The following is a 24,729-nucleotide window of genomic DNA, read 5'->3' as shown; positions in this document are numbered from 1 at the left end:
TCTCCAGATTATCTTGATTTTTTTTTTTTACCATAATCTGAGATGACACCAATCCGAGTGTTATCTTCAGCATTAGGAAATTGAGACTTTCCGTGGGCTAAATTGTTCCTGGACCGGTGTACTTACTAAATCATGTTGATGTCTCTTTGTTTTTACTACGCTTCTTTCGCCCACATGCAAACAGACCAATTATGGAATTGGTTTTTAGAGCAGGGCACAGCTGCCAAGATTGTAAATAAACCCACTATTGCTTTCACATCTTTGATTCTAAGCAGATCTCTTTAGACAAAGGTCCCAAATGTTTCCTGGGCGCAAAAAGACTGATATTGTAATTATACTAAAAATCAGAGCTCGGTTGGAGCTGCGTTAGCTCTGGCGGTGCAGATAAAAATCAGGTGAGATTTGGTCTGAGTCACTTACAACACCCCCCAAATTGTGTTGCAACATTTAGGGGCGTAAAAGATTATGTTTTATGGTGTGCTATTCTTTTCTTTCTTTCTTTCTTTCTTTCTTTCTTTCTTTCTTTCTTTCTTTCGTTTTTGTTTGTTTCTTTCTTTCTTTCTTATTTATTTATTCATTCATTCATTCATTCAATCATTCATTCATTCATTCATTCATTCATTTATTGGATTTGTATGCCGCCCCTCTCCAGAGACTCAGGGCGGCTAACAGCAACATGAAACAACATATAACAATAATCCAATACTTAAAACAGTTAAAAACCCATTATTATAAAAAACCAATCATACATACAGACATACCATGCATAAAATTGTAAAGGCCTAGGGGGAAAGAGTATCTCAGTTCCCCCATGCCTGGCGGCAGAGGTGGGTTTTAAGCAGCTTACGAAAGGCAAGGAGGGTAGGGGCAATTCTGATCTCTGGGGGGAGTTGGTTCCAGAGGGCCGGGGCCGCCACAGAGAAGGCTCTTCCCCTGGGTCCCGCCAAGCGGCATTGTTTAGTTGACGGGACCCGGAGAAGACCCATTCTGTGGGACCTAACTGGTCGCTGGGATTCATGCAGCAGAAGGCGGTCCCGGAGATAATCTGGTCCGGTGCCATGAAGGGCTTTATAGGTTCATAACCAACACTTTTTATATGGGGAAGATTAGGGTAAGAATGAAAAGGGTAAAATTTTGGTAGGATTAATGGCATGGATTTACATTGATTTACATTGATTTCATCCAGAAAATTTTAGAAGAGAATAGAATAACAGAGTTGGAAGGGATCTTGGAGGTCTTCTAGTCCAACCCGCTGCTTAGGCAGGAAACTTTACACCACTTTAGACAAGTGGTTATTCAACATCTTCTTAGAAACTTCCAGTGTTGGAGCATTTACAACTTCCGGAGGTAAACTGTTCCATGGATTAATTGCCCTAACTGTCAGGAAGTTTCTCCTTAGTTTTTGCTTCTCTCCTTGTTTAGTTTTGCTCCCCCCAGGCTCCAAAAGCCCTCCCACATCCCCCAGGAGGCTCACTGGAAGCCAAAAACACCCTCCCAGAGCCCCTGTGTGAGCCAAAAATCAGCTGGCTGGAACACATATGCACGTTGGAGTTGAGCTAGGGCAATGGCTCGTGTGCCAGCAGATGATATTATTATTATTATTATTATTATTATTATTATTATTATTATTTGGATTTGTATGCCGCCCCATTCCGGAGACTCGGGGCGGCTAACAGCAATAATAAAACAGTGTGCAATTATAATCCAATACTAAAAACAATTAAAACCCATTATTATAAAAACCAAACATACATACAGACATACCATGTATAGAATTGTAAAGGCCTAGGGGGAAAGAGTATCTCAGTTCCCCCATGCCTGGCGGCAGAGGTGGGTTTTAAGTAGCTTAGGAAAGGCAAGGAGTGTGGGGGCAATTCTAATCTCTGGGGGGAGTTGGTTCCAGAGGGCCGGGGCCGCCACAGAGAAGGCTCTTCCCCTGGGTCCCGCCAAGTGGCATTGTTTAGTTGATGGGACCCGGAGAAGACCCACTCTGTGGGACCTAACTGGTCGCTGGGATTCGTGCAGCAGAAAGCGGTCCCTGTGCTATAGGTTCGCCATCACTGGTATAGGGTTTTCTGCCTTGAGCAGTGGGTTGGACTAGAAGATGGGTTAGCAACTGAAGAAGGAAAGATTCAACTGTATATTTTTGTCATTGCTATGATCTGCCCCGAGTCTGCGGAGAGGGGCGGCATACAAATTCAATAAATACTACTACTACTACTACTAATAATAATAATAACCAACTCCCCCCAGATATCAGAGTTGTCCCCACCCTCCTTGCCTTTCGTAAGCTCTTAAAAACCCACCTCTGTCATCAGACATGGGGGAATTGAAATATTCCCTTCCCCCTAGGCTTATAAAATTTATGTATGGTATGACTGTATGTATGACTGATCTCTTAAATTGGGGTTTTTAGATTTTTTTAATATTAGATTTGTTTACGTTGTCTTTTTATTGTTGTTAGCCGCCCCGAGTCTGCGGAGAGGGGTGGCATACAAATCTAATAAATAAATAAATAAACAAACAAAAAAACAAACAAACAAACAAACAAATAATAATAATAATAATAATGATAATGATAATAATAATAATAACAATAATAATAATAATAGATAAAAGTTGGGAAAGTATAAGATGCACCCAAATTATCAGCCTCTTTTAGGGAGGAAAAGGGTGCCTCTTATACACTGAAAAATATGGTAATGCCAATCACACATGACCCAACCCCAGCTTTAGTTTAGTCTAATGTGCAAACCCAACCAAGGTGTCATTTTTGCCTTCACACTCAAATTTAGCATTTGCTTGCCAGTGGGAAGAGAGTCGATGTGATTAATTTGGTGAGAAAGATGCCAGCGGCAGTCTTAGAAAGTTTTGGCAGAATCTGTGATAGAGAGAGCGCGCGAGAGAAATCACGCTGTTCTATGATGAGACCCCCCTCCCTTCCCATCTCCGACAAATAAAATCTTTCAGGTCTTACACGCTGCTTCTCACAGAGGCATTTGGCTTGAGAGCTGTGACGTGATGTCATTCCGGCTACCCCATGCCAGTGCTATGGAATAATAATTAAAACACGTAACACAATACAGTCCAATAAAAATAGAACGGGAGAGGGAATTTAGGCTGGACCAGATGTTCACATTGATGCCGCCAGAACTGATTGAATGTTGAAAATGTGTTCTGACTCCGGAATTCCATAAACCAAGAAGCAGACTCCTTGTCCCAACAAAAAACCCTTTTACATATTGTTGTGGTTAGCTCTCGCCCAGCTCCTGCCCCAAGGAATGTGCAGGTGGATGTGGGGGCCACAAAGGACACTTGCCGTCGACGCCAGAGAAGCTCCAGCTGGGCGGGGCGCTGCCGGTATTTCCATCCTGGGGCTCCCGCTCGCAGCTGTCAACCGGCTCCTGCTCGATGCCGCGGTTTTCGGCGCTCTCCTGCTGGGCCCCAAAGAAGGAAGGCGGGAAAAAGGCACGAAGAATGGAGCTCTCCTTCTTCCTGCCTTCCTTCTTTGGGGCCCAGCAGGAGAGCGCTGAAAACCGCGGCATCGAGCAGGAGCTGGGGGACAGCTGCGAGCGGGAGCCCCAGGACGGAAGTACCGGCAGCACCCCGCCCAGCTGGAGCTTGGCGGCACACCTGGCCATGTCTCGCGGCACACTAGTGTGCCGCGGCACACCGTTTGGGAAACGCTGATCTATATCATCCCTGGATTCTGAACAAGAATTAATGACACATCCATGCATGCGTAGAGTGATGCATAGGAGACAACAACTGAAGGATTATTACAAGAGAAAATGAGGCCACCTGTGGTTGGGTGGGGCTGCTGTAATTAGTGCTACAGATAAAAGTGCAGCTTGGTGTTTTAGCCTCATGGCAGTTTATCTGATTCATTGTTTCGTCAAGATCGTGGTTTTTGTGCTGTTCAAGATTGTATGTGGACTCTCTGGACTTTAGAATTGGACTCAATTTCCCAGTTATTGGGTGAGCAATTGGACTGCATTTAACCTGTGCCTTGTCTGTACCAGAAAATCCATTTGACATTTAAAAAGGGAACTGTTTCTGTTTTTCTGTTGATAAAAACTTTTGGGTTTTACTTTTATCGTGTGGTGTGTGTCTTCCTGGATTAATTACCCTGGAATTACGGGCGGTTGAAACACGCCTGCAGAACAAATGTTGGTATAGTTTTGCCCGAAAAAAATGAAGTGGCCCCTGGTTTTGTTACTGATCCTATCAAGGCCTTCTGTTGCAAGCTTTTTCTCCCTTTGGTAGGTTGTGTTTTTTGGTGGTGGTGGGGGGTAGGGCTGCAATTCTTCCATGCAACATTTAGCATTCCTTCCTAGCCAAAGTGGATAATCATTCAAAAGGACGTTTTCATTCCTAGCTGCTCCCCTCAGGTTGCATCTCCAGCCCGGCCTCTATTTTTAGCTCAGCTCCTTCCTTGCTATTGATCCCAGTCACCCTTTGTTAATTAGATAGACAGAAACACCCGCAGAATTTGCAACTCATTTATCAATCCTCTTCAGCATCTCTATCCCGCCACCCCCAACCTCCCAGGGGGGAAATGTCAGCTGCAGCCTTCCTTGTGACTGGCTATTGATCTGTGCCACAACTTTAACTCCTGGTGTTGCAGGCTATTTATAGAAACCGCGATCTGCAATTCCCTTCGCGTGCTTCCTTGTTGGGTATCCGAAAAGAGCCGACGTCCATCAGAAATGGATTGCGTGAAAAGAGTCGGAGGAGATGAGAGTTGCAGAGGAATGCTAGGCGTGGGATTTCCATCTTTGGATGCTGCTCGAACCTTCCATTGCAAGCAGGTGAGGTGAAAAATAGCACCAGGTAGAGCACAAAGGACTTGGGGGAAAGATCTTTCAGGCTCCCACCAAGTCACATCACCGGCTTGTCTACTTTTGCATTGATTGCCCCATCATGGTGTTCTGTCGAGGTCTCTGGTACTCTGAAGACCCATCCTAGACTATTGCTCATCCATCTGGAACCCATACCACATCTCAGAAATCAACGCCCTTGAAAATGTCCAAAGATATTTCACCAGACGAGCCCTTCACTCCTCCACTCGAAACAGAACATCCTACGAAAATAGACTAACAATTCTGGGCCTAGAAAGCCTAGAACTACGGCACCTAAAACACGAGTATTGCCCACAAGATCATATGCTGCAACGTCCTACCGGTCAATGACTACTTCAGCTTCAACAGCAATAACACAAGAGCACACAACAGATTCAAACTTAATGCGAACCGCTCCAAACTTGACTGTAAAAAATATGATTTCAACAATCGATTTATCGAAGCGTGGAACTCATTACCGGACTCAATTGTGTCAACCCCTAACCCCCTACACTTCTCCCTTAGACTCTCCACGATTGACCTCTCCAGGTTCCTAAGAAGCCAGTAAGGGGCGTATATAAGTGCACTGGTGTGCCTTTCGTCCCCTGTCCAATTGTTTTTCCTTTCTTTCACCTATCATATATATTCTCTTCCTTTGATATATCCTCTCCTCTAAGTTCACTTTTACCCTTATATATATTACCACATGTCTATTTTTCTTCCTATGTATTGGACAAATGAATGAATGAATGAATGAATGAATGAATAAATAAAGAAAGAAAGAAAGAAATCTCCCGAAAATTCACAGATACAAATTTCAGACACAAACACGTTTGAAAATTCAAAACAATGTTCTTTATACCGAAAATCCAAATAAACTGAGCCCTCTTTTTGTATAGCAAAGAGCATTCGTCTCCAAACAAACTGGTAATTTGTACAAGTCCCTTATCAGTTCTGAGATACTTAGCTTGCAGCTGTGAGGTAATTCACAGTCCTTCTTTCACAAAGTGAAACACGCTTGGCTCTGGTTTAGTTTCAAAGCGGGGAAAAATCAGCACACAAAGGTCGAAGTCAGCAAGACAGGCACGAAACACAACGATCAGATAATCCTCCACAATGGCCAAACCCACAGGCTGCTATTTATAGCAGCCTCACTAATTACCACAGCCCCACCCAACCACAGGTGGCCTCGTTTTCTTTTATAATAATCTCTCAGTTGTTGTTGCCTATGCATCACTCTCCGCATGTGTGGCTGTATCATTAACTCTTGTTCCGAATCCAAGGAGGAGCTAGATAATTGATCTCCTTCTGAGCTGTCTGCCACACTCTCCTCCTCCCTGTCACTCATGTCTTCCTGGTCAGAGGAGCCTTCATCAGCAGATTCCACCAGGGGCAAAACAGGCCTGCAGCATGTGGATGTCTCCCCCACATCCACAGTCCTTGGGGCAGGAGCAGGGCCAGAGCTAACCAGAACAATTTTCTTTCTCCCTCTCCCTGACTAGTCACAATTATTCCATAAAAGCGACACAATTATCCAAGTGCATACAGCATACCTTGGAAATATATTTTCTTCTGGAGCAGCAACAATCAATATCAGAAGACGATCAAGAGCTACGTCAGTTGTGTCAATCAAAATTTGCCCACCGGCTCATTTAAGGGTTTCTGACGATCAATATTGTCTTTTTAGCAAGGAAGACTACAGATGTAAAAACATGGGGCATGAAAGATAATCTAATCAATGACTCTCATTTGTATTCTTTCTTTTTTACATGATTAGTACATGCTAGGCAGAAGAGAAATGGTCACAGTCCATTTCTCTGAATTCCTTTATCTGCCCTGGATTCCTGTCTATACCATGAATTTTTGGGTTAGCTTCACAGACTTCTGCCCCTGAATTTAAATTCATTCATCCAGTCATTTATCCTTCCCCACTCACCGTGTGTCTATCTTGTAGGGATGGACACATGGGAAGATAAGGCAGTCAGACTATTTTCCAAAGCACCAAAAGGCAAGATATGAAACGATCGATGGAAATTAACCAAGGAAAGAAACAACCAAGAATTAAGAAGAAATTTTCTAGTGGTGAGAGCAATCAACAAATGGAATAGCTTGCCTTCACCAACTTCTCCAACTGTAGATAATCTAAGGTTAAAGATTTTGGAGTTAGGAGTAGTAACCACATAGTCAGGTAGTGAATTCAAGGCATTGATCACTCTATTGTTGAAATTGTATATTCTGCAGTCTAGTTTAGAGCAATTTAAATTTAGTTTGTAACGCTGGCGAGACCACATTTGGAATACTGTGTTCAGTTCTGGAGACCTCATTTACAAAAAGATATTGACTAAATTGAACAGGTCCAAAGACAGGGTACAAGAATGGTAGAAGGTCTTAAGCATAAAACGTATCAGGAAAGACTTAATGAACTCAATCTGTATAGTCTGGAGGACAGAAGGAAAAGGGGGGACATGATCGAAACATTTAAATATGTTAAAGGGTTAAATAAGGTTCAGGAGGGAAGTGTTTTTAATAGGAAAGTGAACACAAGAACAAGGGGACACAATCTGAAGTTAGTTGAGGGAAAGATCAAAAGCAACATGAGAAAATATTATTTTACTGAAAGAGTAGTAGATCCTTGGAACAAACTTCCAGCAGACGTGGTTGGTAAATCCACAGTAACTGAATTTAAACATGCCTGGGATAAACATATATCCATTGTAAGATAAAATACAGGAAATAGTATAAGGGCAGACTATATGGACCATGAGGTCTTTTTCTGCCATCAGTCTTCTATGTTTCTAACTATTATGTACGCTCTTATGTTGTTGTGATTGAAGGTGAAGTAGTCACTAACTGGAAGGACATTTTGGTATATGATTTTATGAACTATAGATAAGTCGGAATGGAGGCGATGGAGTTGTAAGTTGTGTAATCGAAGAATTTCAAGTCTGGCAGGAGTTGCGGGAAGAGGAGTGAAGGACTCTTCTTGTGAAATATTTCTGGACTGTCCCAATTGTGTTGATGTCAGATATGCATTGTGGGTTCCATACAGGTGAGCTGTATTCTAGGATTGGTCTGACAAATGTTTTGTAAGCTCTGGTTTGCAGATCAATATTACCAGGGAAGAAGCTGCGAAGGATTAGGTTAATAAATCTTAAAGCCTTTTTGGCAATGTTGTTACAGTGGGCTCTGGGATTTAGGTCATTGAATATGAGTACTCCAAGGTCTTTATTCTATTTTCTTGGACCGCTCACACTAAAAATGGCAGTCAAAGATACAGTATATTCAACTACTCTGGGATTAACTGTAGTATAATATTTTAGTAATGTGTGCATCTTGTTAAAATCATTCACTTAGGTAAAAAAAAAACCTGGACACGCATACAGCCTGGGAGAAACCCCTCTCAGCAGTAGCGACGGCGAAAGAGACCTCGGAGTCTTGGTGGATAATCAATTAAACATGAGCCAACAATGTGCAGCAACAGCCAAAAAAGCCAATACAGTCCTAAGCTGCATCAACAGGGGAATACACTCCAAGACCAGGGAAGTCTTAATACCACTCTACTATGCCCTGGTCAGACCACACCTGGAGTACTGTGTTCAGTTCTGGTCACCACACTTCAAAAAAGACATTGAAACTCTGGAGAAGGTGCAGAAAAGAGCAACCAAAATGATCAGGGGTCTAGAAACCAAGACTTATGAAGAGAGACTGAGGGAACTGGGCATGGATAGCCTAGAGAAAAGGAGGCCAGAGCGGACATGATAGCAGTCTATAGGTATACGAGGGGTTGCCACAGAGAGGAGGGGATCACTTTATTCTCCAGGGCACTGGAGGGCCGGATGAGGTACAACAGCTGGAAGCTGACCAAGGAGAGATTCAACCTGGAAATAAGGAAGAACTTCCTGACGGTCAGAACAATCAACCAGTGGAACAACCTACCAGCCGACGTTGTGAACTCCAATACTCTGGACATTTTAAAGAGGAAATTGGACTGCCATTTGGCTAGGATGCTATAGGGTTCCTGCTTAGGCAGGGGTTGGACTTGATGACCCGCATGGTCCCTTCCAACTCTAACAATAAATAAAATAAATAAATAAATAAACAAACAAACAAACAAACAAACAAATAAATAAATAAATAAATAAATAAATGTGCAGAAGTCCCTCCAAACAGCTATTTTATGCATTATGGTAATGGATTTTTATTTATAACTGCCCTGCATTTATGCCCTGCATTTATCGATTAGAAATACACCAGCTTTTAGAACTAAGTGAAAAAGATAGGCAACAATTTCAACACCAAAACGGATGCTTTTGTAATTTGCACCCCTGCCTAATAGCAAAGTATGGGGAAAAGAAATTATAATCTGAGGCACTGAAAACATTGGCATATTGAGAACCTAAAAAAGGTTCGAGGAACAAGATTAACTTTCCTTTCTGTCTGGGCAACGTTGCAATGGGATAATCTCAAATCGCACAGTTGCGTGAGTGTGACTCAGTAATGTGTATTGTATTGGGTATCGACTGGCTCTTTTGCACAACACGTTTAACTATGTCATGTGGCCAGGTCTTGTGCCTTTTGAACATGCTAACCCTAATAAATGAGCCAAGCACTTCAAAAGTGCCTAGCTTCAGCCTGAAATTGTCTTAGTTAAAGTAGATAGATTCAATGATTTATAGAAACATAGAAGATTGACGGCAGAAAAAGACCTCATGGTCCATCTAGTCTGCCCTTGTACTATTTCTTCTGTTTTATCTTAGGATGGATCTATGTTTATCCCAGGCATGTTTAAATTCAGTTACTGTGGATTTATCAACCACGTCTGCTGGAAGTTTATTCAAAGCATCTACAACTCTTTCAGTAAAATAATATTTTCTCACGTTGCTTCTGATCTTTCCCCCAACTAACCTCAGATTGTGTCCCCTTGTTCTTGTGTTCACTTTCCTATTAAAAACACTTCCCTCCTGAACCTTATTTAACTCACACTTCAAAAGAGACATTGAAACTCTGGAGAAGGTGCAAAAAAGAGCAACCAAGATGATTAAGGGATTGGAAACCAAGACTTACGAAGAGAGACTGAGGGAACTGGGCATGGATAGCCTAGAGAAAAGGAGGGCCAGAGCGGACATGATAGCAGTCTACAAGTATATGAGGGGATGTCACAGAGAGGAGGGGATCACTTTATTCTCCAGGGCACCAGAGAGCTGGACGAGGAACAACGGCTGGAAGCTGACCAAGGAGAGATTCAACATGGAGATAAGGAGGAACTTCCTGATGGTCAGAACGATCAGCCAATGGAACAACCTACCAGCGGACGTTGTGAACTCCAACACTCTGGACATTTTAAAGAAAAGATTGAACTGCCACTTGACTGGGTTCCTGCTTAGGCAGGGGATTGAACTCGATGGCCGTCATGGTCCCTTTCAACTCTAACAATAAATAAGTAAGTAAATAAGTAAGTAAGTAAGTAAGTAAGTAAGTAAGTAAGTAAGTAAGTAAGTAAGTAAGTAAGTAAGTAAGTAAGTAAGTAAGTAAGTAAGTAAACTCTTTAACATATTTAAATGTTTCATTCATGCCCCCCCTTTCCTTCTGTCCTCCAGACTATACAGATTGAGTTCATTAAGTATTTCCCCATATGTTTTATGTTTAAGATCTTCCACCATTTTTGTAGCCCGTCTTTGGACCTGTTCAATTTTGTCAATATCTTTTTGTAAGTGAGGTCTCCAGAACTGAACACAGTATTCCAAATGTTGTCTCACCAGTACTCTATACAGCGGGTTCACAATCTCCCTCTTCCTGCTTGTTATACCTCTAGCTATTTACTATTCCTCTTGTTAGCCAAGGACCAAGTTCTAGAACAGGGGTGTCTATTACGTACTGACGTACAGAGTACAATTTGCATAGCCAGCGCTTTTTAGTTAATCTAGCAGCGGGAAAAATAAACTTCTGTCAATGGCCAGCAGGTTTCAGAGAAACCCTTAGAAGCAGCTTCCCAGCAGTCCATGTTAGTTCCAGCTAATAAACAATAAAGGTGCTGAACTGTTCCTATGTCTCGCCTCTCTATTCCCGCACAAATCTAACATGGTGGCAAAGGTGTTTGAAGAAGGACAACAGGACATAAGCATCTCATAGCATCCATGGCCATCTTTCATCAGAAGAGCCCTTCACTCCTCCACTTGAAACAGAATATCCTATGAAAATAGACTTACAATCCTGGACCTAGAAAGCCTAGAACTACGGTGCCTAAAACATGATTTGAGTATTGCCCACAAGATCATATGCTGCAATGTCCTACCAGTCAATGACTACTTCAGCAACAATACAAGAGCACGCAACAAATTCAAACTTAATACGAACCGCGCCAAACGTGACTGTAAAAAATATGATTTCAACAATCGAGTTATCAAAGCGTGGAACTCATTCCCGGACTCAATTGTGTCAACCCCTAACCCCCAACACTTCTCCCTTAGACTCTCCACGATTGACCTCTCCAGGTTCCTAAGAGGCCAGTAAGGGGCGTACATAAGTGCACTGGTGTGCCTTTCGTCTCCTGTCCAGTTGTCTTTCCTTTCTTTCACCTATCTTATATATTCTCTTCCTTTCATATATCCTCTCCTCTAAGTCCACTTTCACCCTCTTTTATATTATCACATGTCTATTTTTCTTCCTATGTATTTGTGTATTGGATAAATGAATAAATAAATAAATAAATAAAATCTTTGAAGCAAGCACTGACCTGCTCCAGCCAAACCAAAGAATGGTTACTGAAAGTTACGTATCCATTTGGTGGTGATGCTAGTTAATCCACATTATTCCATTTTTATCTATTGTATGTTATGGTCTACTTTATCAAATGCCTTATTGAAGTCCAAATAAATTCTATCGACAGTATTCCTCTGGTCCACTAATTTTGTCACTGGGTCAAAGAATGCAATAAGATTAGTTTGGCATGATCTGTTTTTGACAAACCCATGTTGGCTTTTGGTTACTACTTTGTTTGCTTCTAGGTGTTCACTGATTCATTGCTTGATTATCTTTTCCAGAATCTTCCCTGGTATTTGAGTAAAGGGTCCTGTATTTTGGGTGTACAGTGATACCTTGTCTTACGAACTTAATTGGTTCTGGGACGAGGTTTGTAAGGTGAAAAGTTTGTAAGACGAAACAATGTTTCCCATAGGAATCAATGGAAAAGCGATTAATGCATGCAAGCCCCAAACTCACCCCTTTTGCCAACTGAAGTGCCTGTTTTTGCATTGTTGAGATTCCCGAGGCTCCCCTCCATGGGAAATCCCACCTCCAGACTTCCGTGCTTTTGTGATGCTGCAGGGGAATCCCAACAGCACAAAAACGGGTGCTTCACTGGCAACAGAAGTCCGGAGGTGGGGTTTGCCAGCGAGGGGAGCCTCAGCAAAATTGCAGCATTGCAAAAACACGGAAGTCCTCGAAACCCCACCTCCGGACCTCCGTGTTTTTGTGATGCTGCGATTTTGCTGAGGCTCCTGTCGCTGACTTTTATTTATTTATTTATTTATTTATTTATTTATTTATTTATTTATTTATTTATTTATTTACTTACTTACTTACTTACTTACTTACTTACTTACTTACTTACTTATTTGATTTTTATGCCGCCCTTCTCCTTAGACTCAGGGCGGCTTACAGCATGTTAGCAATCTGAGTCCTCATTTTACCCACCTCGGAAGGATGGAAGGCTGAGTCAACCTTGAGCCGGTGATGAGATTTGAACTGCTGACCTTCAGATCTACAGTCAGCTTCAGTGGCCTGTAGTACAGCACTCTACCTGCTGCGCCACCCCGGCTCCGTTGCCAGTACAGTGCCAGTTTTTGTGCTGCTGGGATTCCCCTGCAGCATCGCAAAAACACGGAAGTCTGGAGGTAGTGTTTCCCATGGAGGGGAGCCTCAGGGGAATCCCAGCAGCGCAAAAACAGGCACTTCGCTGGCAACAGAAGTCCGGAGGCGGGGCTTCTCAGTGGCGGTAGCTTGGGTTTGTAAAGTGAAAATAGTTTGTAAGAAGAGGCAAAAAAAAATCTTAAACCACGGGTTTGTATCTCGAAAAGTTTGTAAGATGAGGTATCACTGTATTTGTAAGTTATTTATTTATTAGATTTGTATGCCGCCCCTCTCCGTAGACTCGCGGCGGCTAGCCCCTTTGAGATACCTTGGTTCAAAAATTGTCTTATGACACACTGGTGCACTCAACTAAAGGTTACGTACAGACATAGGATTTTGGGTAGTATATAGATTCTATTTTATGGAGTGGTGCAGTGGCCTAGAGGTGTAGCTCTTGCCTGACAATCAGAAGGCTGTGAGTTCAATCCTAGGAAGAGGCAGATATTTCTCTCTCTGGCCACAGTGGGATTGTATCTGCTGCACAAAACTCTGCATTGGCAAAGGGAGGTCATTAAAATACTCTGCAAGCTCCATTCAACTGTTTAGACTCCACCCGGCAAGGGATTATGGAGTCATTAAATGAAGACGGTGAATGAAGGTGATACATGTTATTTCATATTCTTATTTTTTTTTCCTAAGGGAAAGGAAAAAATATGTAAAGCATTGGTTTCATTGTGGGAACAAGATCAGTCACTGAAATCTAAAGCATAACTTGGATGAGAATGTTGGAAACATTGTTTTTCAGCTATTTATTATATATTTTTAAAGAATATAAGAAATAAGTAACATAAAGGAGAAATTCAAAAACTGAGAGTACAATGTGGGTAGATAAACAACAAATCTGAAATAAACTTAATATATTCCAAGGCCTCATTAGGAATTCATTTTATATTTTCTATTCAAAATCTACATATCTCTGTTGAGCTTTAAACTAAGCACACTTGGTTTACATAGTTCACATCATTAACAGAAAGTAGAAATAGTAAATAATGTATTTCACCAACCCTATGAATTATAGAACAAGTTAAAACAGGAGCTCTAAAAATCAAATTTTTAGTGTAGCACAGTTTCACGTATGAATTGTCATAAACATTGCTAACACATGGTATAACTAATTTTATTTTCTCAAAAGGACTTAATTTCTGATGCTGGCCTGAGCATGAATAATTTGCTTATTTGTTTACTTTCCATTTATTTATTTGTCTAAGTCTTCTCGTTCTGCAGGCACGCAAAGCAGCCAATCTATACTTCTTTCCATTAATTTTCTTCTTATCGGAGCAACACCTTCATAAAGTAGACGCTGGATTGATTGCATGAGATAATTAATGGAGAAATGTTGGTGAATTGTCCAAGTCATGTAAAAAAGAAAAAGGAGAAAATTAGTAAATACTAGATAACACTTAATATTTAATTTATAAGGCTTCTATGAGGGATTTATTTTATTTATTTATTTATTTTGTCCAATACATAATACACATTGAAGAGAATAGATATGTAATAATATAAATAAAGAAAAGAATAGAAGAAAAGATATAAAAGTATAGGTGAACATATTTGAAAGGAAGAAAAGTTAAATGAGATAAGGAGAGACAATTGGACAGGGGATGGAACACTGGTGCACTTATGCACGCCCCTTACTGACCTCTAAGGAACCTGGAGAGGTCAATCGTGGAGAGTCTAAGGGAGAAATGTTGGGGGTTAGGGGATGACACTACTGAGTCCGGTAATGAGTTCCACGCTTCGACAACTCGGTTGCTGAAGTCATAATTTTTGCAATCTAGTTTGGAGTGGTTAATATTAAGTTTGATCTGTTGTGTGCTCTTGTGTTGTTGCAATTGAAGCTGAAGTAGTCACTGACAGGTAGAACGTTGCAGCATATGATCTTGAGGGCAATACTTAGATCGTGTTTTAGGCGATGTAGTTCTAAGCTTTCTAGACCTAGGATTGATAGTCTGCTTTGGGCACAGGATGAGACTAAAGCGGGGGTAGGCAAAGTTGGCTCTTCTATGACTTGTGGACTTCAACTCCCAGAATTCATGAGCCAATCATGCCAGCTCAGGAAATCTGGGAGTTGAAGTCCATATGTCATAGAGCCAACTTAGCCTACCCCTGGACTAAAGGATCTCTAAGATTCCTTTCAACTTTGTGATCTGATCATTTTATAACTGGGTGCCTGTTCTGTGAGCTTATATAAAAAAACATCTTCAGTGTTGAAAACTTGTTCTCTGGAAGCCAGAAGAAGAAACAGGGATGCAAAAATACAAACTGGGAAGCTATTGGCATAGAATCGGGGACAATGTTTGCACCACAACTAATTTCCTATAAACCACTCAATTTTTGTTCTTTGAGTTGCAGCCAAAACCAAATGCATACCAGACTAAAAACATGGAAGAAAGGAAAGGGTACTGTGATGGATATTATATTTTTACATTCCATGGATAATGGATATTATATTTTTACACTCCATGGTCTCAGAATTCTGCAGGAAGATTATATCTGAAATTGGAGGGGACCTTTGAGGTCTTCTAGTCCAACCCTCTGCTCAAGCAGGAGACCCTATACTATTCCAGACAAATCTGTCCAATCTCTTCTTAAAAACTTTACTGTGGGATCATTCACAACTTCTGATGGCAAGTTCAAGAACTTCCAAGAACCCAACGACAATTTCAAGCTGAAGCTGAAGTTGAACTTCAAACTTCAAGAACACAACTTCAAATTCACAACTTCAAGAACGTCTCAAGAACTTTTTGGCTTCAGAAAGGGAAATTTCATTTACTTATGTTTGCTTAGCAAATGAACATGCCACTCATATGTCATGGTTCCAGGTGAATCTGAGGGGGTTTCATCCACTCAGTCTGCCGGAATCTGTTTTCACATGCTCTGGATAGACAAGTGCCTATCTCACTGAAGGTCAATGACCCAAGGACTATTCTCAACCTGGTTTGTCCAGCCTGTCGAAGCTGTTGCCCGGGATGTGGCTGCTGTGACAGGTGAGGAACAAAGGTGAATGAGCTGCCCCAAAAGCTGCCCCAAAATTCTTGAAGACTTATGGACTTCAACTCCCAGAATTCCTGAATACTTGTGGACTTCAATTCCCAGAATTCTTGAATACTTGTGGACTTCAACTCCCAGAATTCTCCAGCCATCATAGCTTTTGGCTGGAGAATTCTGGGAGTTGAAGTCCACAAGTCTTCAAGTTGCCAAGTTTGGGGTCCCCTGCCATAAATAGTCTAGGTCAGGGGTAGACAAAGTTGACTCTTCTATGTCATGTGGACTTCAATTCCCAGCATTCCTGAGCTATCACAATTGGATCAGGAATTCTGGGAGTTGAAGTCCACAAGTCATAGAAGAGCCAACTTCACCTATCTTTGCTCTAGGTACTGTTCACTTACCTCGAAGCAGACAACTTCAGATTTACTCCCTGAGCCTGGTTCAGTGAGTTTGCTGCCAACTCCTACGTCCATCAAGTTTTAACCTCGGAGTAAAGCTAAGTGCCATTGACTTTTTTTTTTTTTTTGCTCCGGGGCTGCGAAAGAACCGAAAGCGGAGATAAAAGGAGACCAGGTGCCCACTTTCTGCAGATGTTGGTCCAGCAGCCAACCAAGCAGCCCAAGAACCCCCTCCTTCGGCAGGAAACGAAGGGAGGGGAGGTCAAATCGGTCTCCCCGACCTACCCAAGGCACCACACCTTGGGACGAACCTGGGAGGCGTCTCTCGCCAGCCGAGCCGGATTTGAAACCCAGAACAGAAGGGGGCGGGGCCGATACCTCGGGGGCGTGGCCAGAGCCGGAGACAACGGGGCCGGGGATCGCAAGCCAAGAGGAACCCGGAGACTCGGCGGGCGGGGAGCCCACCTTCTTTCTTTCTCTCCCCCTGCCCCCGCCAGACAAGGTGGGTGTATGGGAGACGAGAGGGAGGAGGGGGGCTTCTCCTTCCTCCCACCCCGGGACTGACAAAGGCTCCGTCTTTTGGGAGGATGGGAGTGGGGGGCGGTGGCCGAGCCCCCCCCCCCGAATCAAACCACCGCTTATCTCTTCCCTACTCCATCTCAACTCTTGAGACTGGAGAGTCATTGACCCCGCGGGGGAGAGAGGCCGTCTCCTCCCCTTCTGCCTTCCACCCCCCGCCCCCACCTTCATACCCCACACGGTCTCGATCCTGGCTGGGGAAGGCGAAATGGAAGGGGGGGGGAGTTCACCGAGGCTGAAAAAAGGGAAGCGAGGCTGGAGCCAAACCGCCCGGATTCCATCAGGCTTCCCCGGGCGAAAAGGAGGGAGGAGGGCTGTAAGGGTGGGGAAGAAAGGGCCAGCGGAACCCCCCTCCTCTTCCTCTCTCCCACGCCCCTAATGTTGGTCTCTTCTTTCTCCCAACAGAAGGAAGACTGCGGGATTCAGACCGGCCCTTCCCTCGGTTTCTGTCACCTGCGGAAGGAGAGGAAAGGAACAGGGGAAAGGAGGGAGAAAGGAAAGGGAAGGGAAGAAAAGAGAAGGAGAGGAAAGGAAAGGAAGAAAAGGAAAAGGAAGGGAAAGGAAAGGGGCGGAGGCGGCAGGAAGGTGGGGGCAGCGGGCGACCACTCGCTTTGCAAGCGACTCCAAAGCGCTGAGCCGAGGCAGGGATCGCTCGGCTACCCTCCTCCTCTTCCTCCTCGCTGCTCTCCCTCCTCCCTTTCCCTCCTTTGGGGAGCGTGAGCCCCCGCCCCGAGCCCTCCAGCAGAATGCAACCTCCCGAACCGAAGCTCCCCCGCGTGCCCCTGTCTTCGCGGACGCCCCAGCCGGCCTGACCGATGAGCCGTCGCCTCGCCACTCCGCCCGAAGCGGCTCGCCTTTTTCCACGAGCCGAAAAACCTTCCTCCGGAGCGTTTCTTTTGTTCAAGAAGCCGGCGAGAGCCAAGCCGAGAAGGGGCGGCTCTCTTCCCCTCGGGCTCTTCCGCCTTCCTTCCCCGCCCCCTCCCCCCTCCCCCCACGCTCCCGCCTCTCTTCCCTAGTGGAAGCAAGTCTCTCCAAAGTTGAGTTTTAAGCCAGAGGGGAGGTTGAACGCACCGAGGGCGGGAGGAGGAAGAAAGGGCAAAGAGCGAGAGAAACCCAGCACCTGCCGCTCCCCAGACTCTGCCACTGCCCCCCCCCCGAGATTTGGGGATTCAGAAGAGGGTCAGGCTAGAGTGGAGCTTCCCCGGTCTTTGTAGAGGGATGGCCGGCTTTCCAATGGCTTTGGGCGCAGGGCTTTGCGTTGGGGATAGCTGCCGCCCCGGGCTGGCCTTTCCCACGAGCTGATTTTCCGACTCCTGGTACTCCTTCTTGGCGAGTATTTGCATCTCGTTGCCCCCAACACTTTTTCAGGGGGGGGGGGGAGAGGAGGAGGAGAAGGAGGGAGGAGAATCCAAGGCAGCCGCGGGGTTTGCAAGCTGTTGGGTCAGTCCTTCTCTCTCCCTTTCCGGAATTTCTCTCCCCCGTCCCCTCCGGGGGTTCGGGAGCCTGGCCGGTGCTGGAGTGGACACCTTCGGGGGAAAATATCCCACTGGGCGCCGCCGGCCGCTTCTGGAGAGCCAGCTCAGCCGGGTTGGAAGAGGCGTGCCTCTGGGCTTTCATCTTTTTCGGATGGGGTCTCCTCTCCCCTTCTTGCTTCTCCACCCCCTCCCCCTTACCTCGTTTAAGCTCCTCTGATGGGACCTCCGCATCCTTCCACCCCTCCCGGGACTTAAGAGCTGCCCCGGAGGAGTAAACCAAAGCTTGGCCAAAGGCAGCGCCTCCAGGGAAAGAGAAGCGAGGAGAAGAGAGTAAGAAATAGAGAGCAAGCGAGCGCGAGAGAAGAGAAGTAGAGTCCGCGCCACCGGCTCGACGGGGGCCGGGAGTTTTTCCAAGAGTGGGCGGCCTTGGCGGGGCCGGGCGAGAGTCAAGCCGTAGCTCAGGCTTGGGGGGCCACAGCTTGCTTCCCTCCTTCCCGAGACGGCTCCAACCAAGCTGGCTTGTTGAAGGAAGAGGGGGCGCCGTTGATGGCCCTGCGCGCCGGGACGGCTTGCTTGGCGCGGCTCTTGCGCAGGGTTTGCCGGCTGCGCCTCCCGCTTTCCAGACGCTCCAGCAGCCTCCTCTGCCTCTCCGCCTCGCAGGAAACCTCGCAGGAAGCCGACCGCGCAGGAGGAGGAGGCGGCGGCAGAGGAGGAGGAGAGGAGGAGGCTCCGCCGGTTCAGCACCAAGGACAGCCGCCGCGGCGAGGGAGCCCTACTACCACCAGCCGTCTCCGCTGCCGCCGCCGCCCCGCGCTGCTCGCCTGGCGGGGCGGCTGCCTCGGGGCCACCCTGTCGGACCCGCGGGCGGCCAGGGGGGGACATGGTCCCCTCCGCGGGCCCTTCCTGGCGGCCATGAAGAGGCAGAACGTGCGGACTCTCTCGCTCATCGTCTGCACGTTCACTTACCTGCTGGTGGGGGCGGCGGTCTTCGACGCCCTCGAGTCGGAGCACGAACTGCGCGAGGAGGAGCAGCTGAAAGCCGAGGAGACCCGGTTGAAGGGGAAGTACAACATCACCAGCGACGACTACCAACAGCTGGAAGAGATCATCATGCAGTCGGAACCCCACCGGGCCGGCGTCCAGTGGAAATTCGCCGGCTCCTTCTACTTTGCCATTACGGTCATCACCACCATCGGTGAGTTGAGTTCCCTTTCTCGGTGGATGGCGGGAGAGCGAGGGTGGCGGGGGAAGATGGCTGGAGGGGCGGGCAAGGAAGCCAAGTTTTGTCTGAGCAATTGACAGCTGGAGCCGAAGGCAAAGAAGAAATAAGAAGAGACAATCTGCAGATGAAGGGTTGGACAACTGTAGGGTTGTGGGAAGAGGAGGCAAAGGAAGCATTTGAATGCTAGGCTGAAGTTTTACCCTTCTTGGAAGTTCTTGAACTTTCACCCTTCTTGGGGTTGACCATGAAAAGTCTTCCCCTTTCTTGAAATGGCCACATGATTTGAATTTCAGGTGCCATAAGCTAAGATGAAGGGTTGGATAACTGTAGGGTTGTGGGAAGAGAAGGCAGGGGGAGTCTTGAATGCTGGGTTGAAGTTTCACCCTTCATGGAAATTATGGGGTTGACTGTGAAGAGTCTTCCCCTTTCTTGAAATGGCCACATGGTTTGAATTTCAGGTGCTGTAAGCTGAGATGAAGGGTTGGACAACCGTAGGGTTGTTGGAAGGGAAGGCAAGGAAAGCTTTTGAATGCTAGGCTGAAGTTTCACCCTTCTTGGAAGTTGTGGGGTTGACCATGAAGAATCTTTCCCTTTCTTGAAATATCCATCCAATTTTAATTTCCCAAACTTAGGCACCAGTCTTTCCCACTTGCCCACATTCCTGGGGAAAGTTGTCTCAATTTTTTTTTTTGCAATGAACTAGGTTTGGGAGTAAAAAAACTTGGGACTGGGAAAACTTTCAATGGAAATTAACTGTTGCTTCCATCTCTCCACACCCACGTCTGGGAAGCAACACAAATCAAGAAGCTTGTTTCCTCAGAAATATTAAGGAAATGCTTCTGGGGTTATTCATTGGCATAGATCCCTGATACAAAAAAAAATACTTATTTGGAGAAGGATGTCAGCCTAATAACTTTTCAAAACAATTAGGCTTGCAAGTCCTACGCACAAGCCCTGGAAACTACTTTTCAGACTCAAGTCACCCGGGGGACAGGTGAAAGTAGAAGGATTTGAGCTGCAAGTATTTTTTTGCTTTAAGCTTGATAATATCCTAGGGAAAAGATTTGCAAACTTCCATGGTGGTTCCTGGGCTATTATTATAAAATCATTTTTTTAAAAAAATGAGCTAAATACAAAATCTTTACAAATGGACAGTTTTTGTTACATTCTGAGCTGGAGGGTTTTCAAGATGCAAAGAACTCAGTATTATAATTTTAACAGCTCCTTCTGATCATTTATTTTGGGAAGGAGGTGAAATGTCTAGAAAGTCTTTAAGACTATCCTAGTTACAAGCTCATAGCTTCTATTACTTTTTTTTTTTTGAAAAAGAAAATACTCTTTGAGCTATAGAACATCACAAGGAGTATTTCTATTTCAACGTTTGACCTCTTTAAAGAGTTAAATAATCTGTTTTCAATGCCGCAGAATTGGCAGCTGGCTCTAGAGAAACTTCCCTTCCTCAATTTAAAGTAAATATTGGTCTGTCAACTTCATCAGCTCAAAACTCCTGGTTAGAAAGAATTTGGCAAAAGAGCATTAAAAATATCAAAGTGAGGGGGGTGGGTGTACCTTCTCTAACCATTTTTGCAGTTGCTCCATTACAAGATGCATATTTTAAACAATGGCATTTGGCGGGACCCAGGGGAAGAGCCTTCTCTGTGGCAGCCCCGACCCTTTGGAACCAACTCCCCCCAGATATCAGAGTTGCCCCCACCCTCCTGGCCTTTCGTAAGCTCCTTAAAACCCACCTCTATCATCAGGCATGGGGGAATTGATACTTTCCTTCCCCCTAGGCTTATAAAATGTATGCATGGTATGCTAGTATGTATGATTGGTTTCTAAATTGGGGTTTTAAATTAACTTTAATATTAGATTTGTTTATATTGTCTTTCTACTGTTGTTAGCCGCCCCGAGTCTGCGGAGAGGGGCGGCATACAAATCTGATTAATCAATAAATCAATAAATCAATAAATAAACAATTTTAAAAGCCAACAGATATGTCTTCGTAGGGCATTGCTACCTGTGGCACTCGGTCGGATCCTATTGGGCAGGACGTGAGCAAATAGAATTGTGCGATTAATCAAGATGGAAATTACCATGTGACTTGTCTTGTTGCACCAACAGGGTTATTAATACATGAAAACGCTGCCTGTTTTCCAAAGACGGTCCATTTCATCTTAATTAGAATTGTCAGCGAGACAAACAACACAGCTGCCGCTTTCCTTAGGTTTACGTTTTCAATGTTGCTTACCTGCGGCAACGGATCGCTAACCAGATCCAATACACTTCTATAATTGGTGTCTTCACTGAGGGGGGGGGGGAGGAAGTTTTGTTCATGTCACATGTATGTGTTGGTTCCCTTCGTTCTTACGCGGTGGTCTCGCTCGTATCTTAGCATGAAAGTTCTCTGTGAATTTGAGGTCTGAATGATATAGCACCGGCCAGTTTCTGGTCACAATTCAAAGTGTTGGTTATGACCTATAAAGCCCTTCATGGCACCGGACCAGATGATCTTCGGGACCGCCTCCTGCCGCACGAATCCCAGCGACCAGTTAGGTCCCACAGAGTCGGCCTTTTTTGGGTCCCGTCGACTAAACAATGCCGTCTGGCGGGACCCAGGGGAAGAGCCTTCTCTGTGGGGGCCCCGACCCTCTGGAACCAGCTCCCCCCTGAGATTAGGATTGCCCCCACCCTCCCTGCCTTTCGTAAACTCCTTAAGACCCAACTCTGCCGTCAGGCATGGGGGAACTAAAACATCTCCCCCTTGCCCATGTTGTTTTGCCATTTGATTGATTGACTGTGTGCCTGTTTTTTATATATATTGGGACTCTTTTATGAATTTATTAATTTTAAATTGTAATTAGATTGGTGGGCATTGGATTTGTTATTATGTACTGTTTTTTATTATTGTTGTGAGCCGCCACGAGTTTGCGGAGAGGGGCGGCATATAAATCCAATAAATCTAATCTATCTAATCTTTAAGATCAAGTTAAAAATAAGCATCCCAGCTGCTTCCTTTTACGGAGCTTTAATTTTTCCATTAATTCTACTTAGTGGCCTTTTAGAGCATCTCTCGGCTGCAGCAGTATCCAGTAGTTTGCTTTCATATGGGTTTGGCTATTAAGTTAATAATGCAGATAATAAGAGCAAGAGTTGAACAACGAAAGGGAAATCTTCTGTGCCGATAGAGCCATTTGTTGGAAGCTTTCTTCTCCGCCACATTTCTGAGCTGTTAATTTTAGTAGGAGACTTCAAATGCTTAGCTTCTGGAATGTAGCAAAGAATTTTCTCATTGTGTTAACCACAAAAACAAAATCACAAAAGTGGCCAAGATTTTAAGTAATCCCGGAGGCCACAACCTGGCAAGGGTCCATCAAGAGTGGGAGTAATATACTGTGTACCTACTTACCTGTTCTGTCGGGCTCTCTGGTAGAATCCTCCCAAAAATTCACAGGTACAAATTTCAGACACACACACGTTTGAAAATTCAAAACAATGTTCTTTATAATGAAAATTCACATAAACTAAGCCTTCTTTTGGTATAGCAAAGAGCACTGGTCTCCAAACAAACTGGTAATTTGTACAAGTCCCTTATCAGTTCTGTGATACTTAGCTTGCAGCTGTGAGGCAATTCACAGTCCTTCTTCTTTCACAAAAGTGAAACACACTTTGCTCTGGTTTAGTTTCAAAGCGGGGAAAAATCAGCACACAAAAGGTCAAAGTCAGTAAAGCAGTCACGAAACACAACGATCAGATAATCCTCTACAATGGCCAAACCCACAGGCTGCTATTTATAGCAGCCTCACTAATTACCACAGCCCCACCCAACCACAGGTGGCCTCATTTTCTTTGATAATAATCTCTCAGTTGTTGTTGCCTATGCATCGCTCTCCGCATGCGTGGCTGTATCATTAACTCTTGTTCCGAATCCAAGGAGGAGCTAGAGAATTGATCTCCTTCTGAGCTGTCTGCCACACTCTCCTCCCCCTGTCACTCATGTCTTCTTGGTCAGAGGAGCCTTCATCAGCAGATTCCACCGGGGCAAAACAGGCCTGCAGCATGTGGATGTCTCCCCCACATCCACAGTCCTTGGGGCAGGAACTGGGCCAGAGCTAACCACAACATTACCCATCCAACATTTTAACTGTAGGTTTTAAAAGTCTAGATAGTTTCAGTGGATGTTACAGATGGGAGCTTCAAGCAATTTATAGCAAAGGCAAGTCCTGCAGGTAATGATAGATTCTGAAGGGAAATATACACTGCTGAAAAAAATAAAGGGACACTTAAATAACACAATATAACTCTAAGTAAATCAAACTTCTGTGAAATCAAACTGTCCACTTAGGAAGCAACACTGTTTGACAATCAATTTCACCTGCTGTTGTGCCCATTCAACTTTGTACAGAACAAAGTATTCAATGAGAAGGTTTCATTCATTCAGACCTGGGATGTGTTGTTTGAGTGTTCCCTTTATTTTTTGGAGCAGTATAGTTGAAATCTATAAAACTATACCCACCCCCCCCCCAAAAAAGGAACTTGTTCTCTCACCCAGGCTAGAATTTGAAGTCCTCCATTGTAGAAAAATATTGCGGAAAACCAGAATGATAAAAGGAAGAACTTTCTATACAGACAGAAATCCAATAGGGTTCCTGCTTAGGCAGGGGGTTGGACTTGATGACCCGCATGGTCCCTTCCAACTCTAACAATAAATAAATAAATAAATTATAGAATTACATTCTTTATCTGTTTATCTATTGAGTGGAGTGGTGGCCTACGATAAAGATGCTTACGTCCACTCCTACCTGTTGTGGTTGGCTCTGACCCAGCTCCTGCCCCCGGGAATGGGGAGGTGGATGCAGGGGAAAATTCAACATGTCACAAGCCTGTGTTATTGCCGACAGAATCAGTTCAGAGTTTAGTTTCCTCAGACGAAGAAGAAGGTGGGAGTGACTCGGCAGAGGAGGGCTTGGCACACAGCCCAGGCAGTCAATCTCCCTTATCTTCCATTGATTCGGATGAAGACGTTTTGGACCCACGCAAGCGCAGAATTATGCATAGAAGAGACCAAGTAAGAACATATTACAGGAGATAAGAGCGGCCACCTGTGTTTGGGTGGGACTCCAGTAATTAGGGCTGCTGTTATAAATAGCAGCGTGTGGGTTTGGCCGTTGTGGAAGAATATCTGATCGGAGTTCGTCAGGAATCTTGTGTTGCTGGACTTTGTTGCTTTTTCACGCCTTTGAAACCAAAGCAGAGCAACGTGTGTGTGTGTGTCTCACTTCGTTGAAAGAAGAAGGGGTGTGAAGTTTCTTCAC

The 24,729-nt window shown here is 44.7% G+C and overlaps 1 protein-coding gene across 1 annotated transcript in view; it reads left to right on the top strand.

Annotated features, from left to right (window-relative positions):
* Positions 1-19,053: 19,053 nt before the first annotated feature.
* KCNK9 (potassium two pore domain channel subfamily K member 9) overlaps positions 19,054-24,729 on the top strand; it is a 139,077-nt gene continuing 133,401 nt past the window's right edge. The window contains exon 1 of the mRNA XM_070749289.1: positions 19,054-19,387. Within this exon, the coding sequence (XP_070605390.1) occupies positions 19,105-19,387 (283 nt within the window). The 5' untranslated portion in view covers positions 19,054-19,104. The remainder of the gene's footprint in view (positions 19,388-24,729) is intronic.

Source organism: Erythrolamprus reginae, chromosome 3, assembly GCF_031021105.1.
Source record: "Erythrolamprus reginae isolate rEryReg1 chromosome 3, rEryReg1.hap1, whole genome shotgun sequence".
In the NCBI taxonomy this organism is placed as follows: domain Eukaryota; kingdom Metazoa; phylum Chordata; class Lepidosauria; order Squamata; family Dipsadidae; genus Erythrolamprus; species Erythrolamprus reginae.
Note: the sequence above shows the minus strand (reverse complement) of the source record. Positions and strands in the feature narration are given on the sequence as shown.